This window comes from Ipomoea triloba, chromosome 8 (assembly GCF_003576645.1).
Source record: "Ipomoea triloba cultivar NCNSP0323 chromosome 8, ASM357664v1".
NCBI lineage: Eukaryota > Viridiplantae > Streptophyta > Magnoliopsida > Solanales > Convolvulaceae > Ipomoea > Ipomoea triloba.
In genome coordinates this window covers 6,857,207-6,860,848 of record NC_044923.1, presented here as the reverse complement: position 1 = coordinate 6,860,848, position 3,642 = coordinate 6,857,207, and the positions used below count along the sequence as shown (strand labels likewise).

The 3,642-nt window shown below is 35.3% G+C and overlaps 1 protein-coding gene across 2 annotated transcripts in view; it reads right to left on the bottom strand.

Moving 5' to 3' along the window:
- Nucleotides 1-2,720, bottom strand: part of LOC116026640 — a 6,121-nt gene extending 3,401 nt beyond the window's left edge. The window contains exons 1-4 of one of the 2 annotated variants that reach the window (XM_031267971.1): nucleotides 2,489-2,720; nucleotides 2,000-2,352; nucleotides 886-1,020; nucleotides 676-718 (exon numbers count right to left, since the gene is read on the bottom strand). In XM_031267971.1, the coding sequence (XP_031123831.1) occupies nucleotides 676-718; nucleotides 886-1,020; nucleotides 2,000-2,226 (405 nt within the window). In that variant the 5' untranslated portion in view covers nucleotides 2,227-2,352; nucleotides 2,489-2,720. The other variant, XM_031267972.1, reaches the window with a different exon arrangement.
- Between the last annotated feature and the right edge of the window lie 922 nt (nucleotides 2,721-3,642).

The window sequence follows — 3,642 nt, the reverse complement described above, 5'->3', positions numbered from 1 at the left end:
GGAAAAAAAAAAAAAAAAAAAGACTAAAAGTGGATCTATAAATCTAGTACAAAAAATGGAATTAACTCTATACTAATGCATTCTCTTTCAAGTTTCATCAAAGTTTTAACATAATCTACAGAAAACAAGTTGAGAGGAATAGAGGATGAACCCAAATGCTTTAAACTACTCTAAATCTTCTATCCCTAGGGACTAAGCCTAACAAATTCTGGCTCTTATACATACAGCGATTATTTATTTGATATGTATAAAAAGCTCCAAATAGTATACTCTAAACAAAAGCTAGGGCCAATAAGCTCTAGCCTATTGGCTAGAGGGAGAATCACTAACGTAAGTCAAGGGTTCAATCCCAACTTATATATTTATGTGTGGGGTATGTTAGTCTCTTTAGTTAAGGGCGTTTAGTCCCGTTAATTTAGGGGTTGTTGTATTGGTTCATTGGTTGTATTTGATTGGATTGATGAAAAGTAATTTTAAATGTATTGTGATATTTATCGCTTCAATAGATTATAACATTTGTATCATTGTATTCAGTACTCACCATTTCGGGGAAAAAACACATGCACACACACACACAAGTATGTGTAGTCACCAAGAATTTTACTTAACAAACCTTATAATGAACATAAAAGACCAGAATCCATTACCACCATAAAATTTAATGAAGGCACTTACAGGGGCATTGGGCTCGGGCATTGCCACATTAGCTGCAACTTGCCTGCATTAAAATTGCAAGCTGCACTATCATAAAAGGGGGAAAAATCCTGTTCTGGAACAAGAATAACTAAACAATTCTTGATCATTACCCCAAAAAAAAAAGGCACACCTAGAAACATGTTAGCCAGAGAAGCAAGTAAATAAAAGGCCCCTTAGCTAATGACTTACTGGCATATCTCGCATTTATTTGAACCTCTCGTATTAAACCATGTGTCTATGCATGTACGATGTGCTTTTGCAAGCCCACCACGACAGTGGCATCCAAGTTCTATCAAATCCTCTTCCTTCTCCTGCTGGCATACCCTGGAAAATAGCACATGATATAATAAATTTCATTTTTCATAGAGTTCAACAAGGATGGTTGATGCAAACTCAGGCCCTAACTGCACCACAAAAGCTAGCTCATGAATGTAGGTCAAAGTGTCAAACCTAAGCCTCATATATTAGTCCAGATTCTCGTAACTAGCCAACATGGGATGCATCAATGGTTTGGATGTTTCTCCCCGAGCACAAGAAGACGAGGAAAAGGAGATAACATGAACTAGAGAATTTTAGGAGGACAATTAACAAACTTCTGGCTGTAACTAAATAAAAAGTATGGAATTTTCAACTAAAACGGAATCACAGTTTGATACTTGTTGCGATATACCAAGAAGTATCAGAAAGCAGGCAAAGAACAGTATGTTGCAACATTAATAACAATACCTCTACATCATATCATAAAGATTAACCTATTCGTTATTGTAACCGTTTATTTCTCTTAAATACATACACACCTTTGTTTTACATCTATCTGTAACAGAAAGTAGCCATTGCCTACTAACGATACAAAATCACATCTTTCAACCCTTCGAGTACAAAAGTTGTGTTCAAATTGAGATGCCATTTTCACTGAAGGTAGGTAGGTATGCACCAATATAGCTCATTCTCCCATTGAATCATCATAAGCCATTTAATGAATAACAGCTAAAAATGCAGTACAATGTGATTCTCAAATCTCAACTCACACTGATCCTCATTGATTTGTATCTTCATTTCTCGGATATATGAATAGCGATCCAAAGACTTGCTCCCAAATTAAACTCACAGACAGTACACCAAACATTCTAATATACTTCAGCACAGATGAATCATGAATCAAGACAAAATGCAAACCTAAGTAGTTACCAATCTAACCAACTCAACAAGACAACTAACAACCTAGGTCAAAAATGTTTTGACTTTTGAGCAGTTGTAATGGGAAGAAGTGAAGATTGAAGGGCCAAAGATTAGATTTTTATACCTGCATTGTTCTTGAGAACTTGAATTCCTAGATAAGTGACCCTTCTGGGGAGACTCAACACAACCTTTCTCCTCACAATCAACCGAATCGCCGGCAGAAACCACTATGGCAAGCAAAGATTGATCGCCGGCCTCCAAACACGGCTTCTCAGCACCAGATATCCGGTCACCGCACTCAGTCACCGCGGCGGCGCCACCGTCCCCCACCGCATCACCACCTCCCCTCATTTCTCAGCACCCAAAAAACAAAAACAAAAAAAAAATAAAAAATCAAAAAACCCCACCGTCGCCTGCTTCTTATAGGGCCAACCACCACCGATCAATTCCTCTAATCACGCTAATTTCCGATGAAAACTAATCGGAACCCAAAACAAGATAAGTAACAGTAATTTAGTTCAAGGAAAAGCGGAAAGGAAAAGCGCGTAAGCATAAACTCCAATCCACTCACAGTACAGACAATAGCAAGCGAAAAATTGAGAAGAGATCGAACCTTGAACAGAATTATCCAAAAGCAAAGAAGAGAATCCGAGGGTCATCTTCTTCCTGTTCTTGGAGTATTTGAGGACTAATTTTTTTTTTTCTGTGCTACTTTTACTTTTAAGTAATTGGAATGATAAACATAATTATCGTAGTGATTAGGAGGTTCTACGCAACATTCTACGACGGTGACAGAGACAGCAACTGCAACACTCTCCACTCAGTAGCCTCTGCCCTCTGCTCACGTAATCCCCAAACGAAACGTGGCAGTTTGTAATTCTCCCGTGCGGTTGCGTATTTTCTGTGAGGAGAATTGAATAAATGAAATTTTCCGGCGAGATAAATTATAAGATATGTTTTAACAGGTGTTTGGTTAGAATAATATGGGATATGGTTGAATGGAATGAACTTATCCATATTTAACTAAATGTTTAGTTAAAGAATTGATCCTTGATTTGGGGTACAGAATAACTTTAAATATCCAGACCAACTGTCCCAATCACTTAATAGATGTGTCTACAATTCAGTTAGGAGATTAGTCACTGGATTCGACGTGGAATCTTTAGACTACATCCAACTAAAAAAAAGTGTTTGGTTAGAACGAGAGAATTAGAAAGGAAATGAATTGTAATTTTACGAGAAATATATAAATAAAGTAGGGATTGTAATTCAAACAAGCAATGTAATTTTCATGGATGCTGAATAACATTGAAAGAGAATACAATTATTGCCAATTAAACACCCTGTAATTGATTTATCCTATCTGGATTTAGTTAATTAGTTGAGCTATAATCTAGTTACAAATTAATCTTATTTTTATGTGTGAAATTAGGGTGATTAAGTTTACCTTATATATCTAAAGTTTATCTTTTGATCTGTCCACCTCGATTTAAAGTTTATCTTTTGATCTGTCCACCTCAATCAGTTAAATAAGATTACAATTCAAGCATCAAGATTAATTGTATTCCATCATGAATTTTAAGGTAATTATATTCTAATAAAATTTAAAGTTTATATTGTTACACTATTAAGTCACTTAAATTTTGACAATAAATAAATTAATTAATCTTCAATTATAAGTTAATGAATTATAATCTCAATGATTACAAACATAATCCAACTAATATCATATGGGGTATATTTTAAAAAGAATAATACTAATAAGTT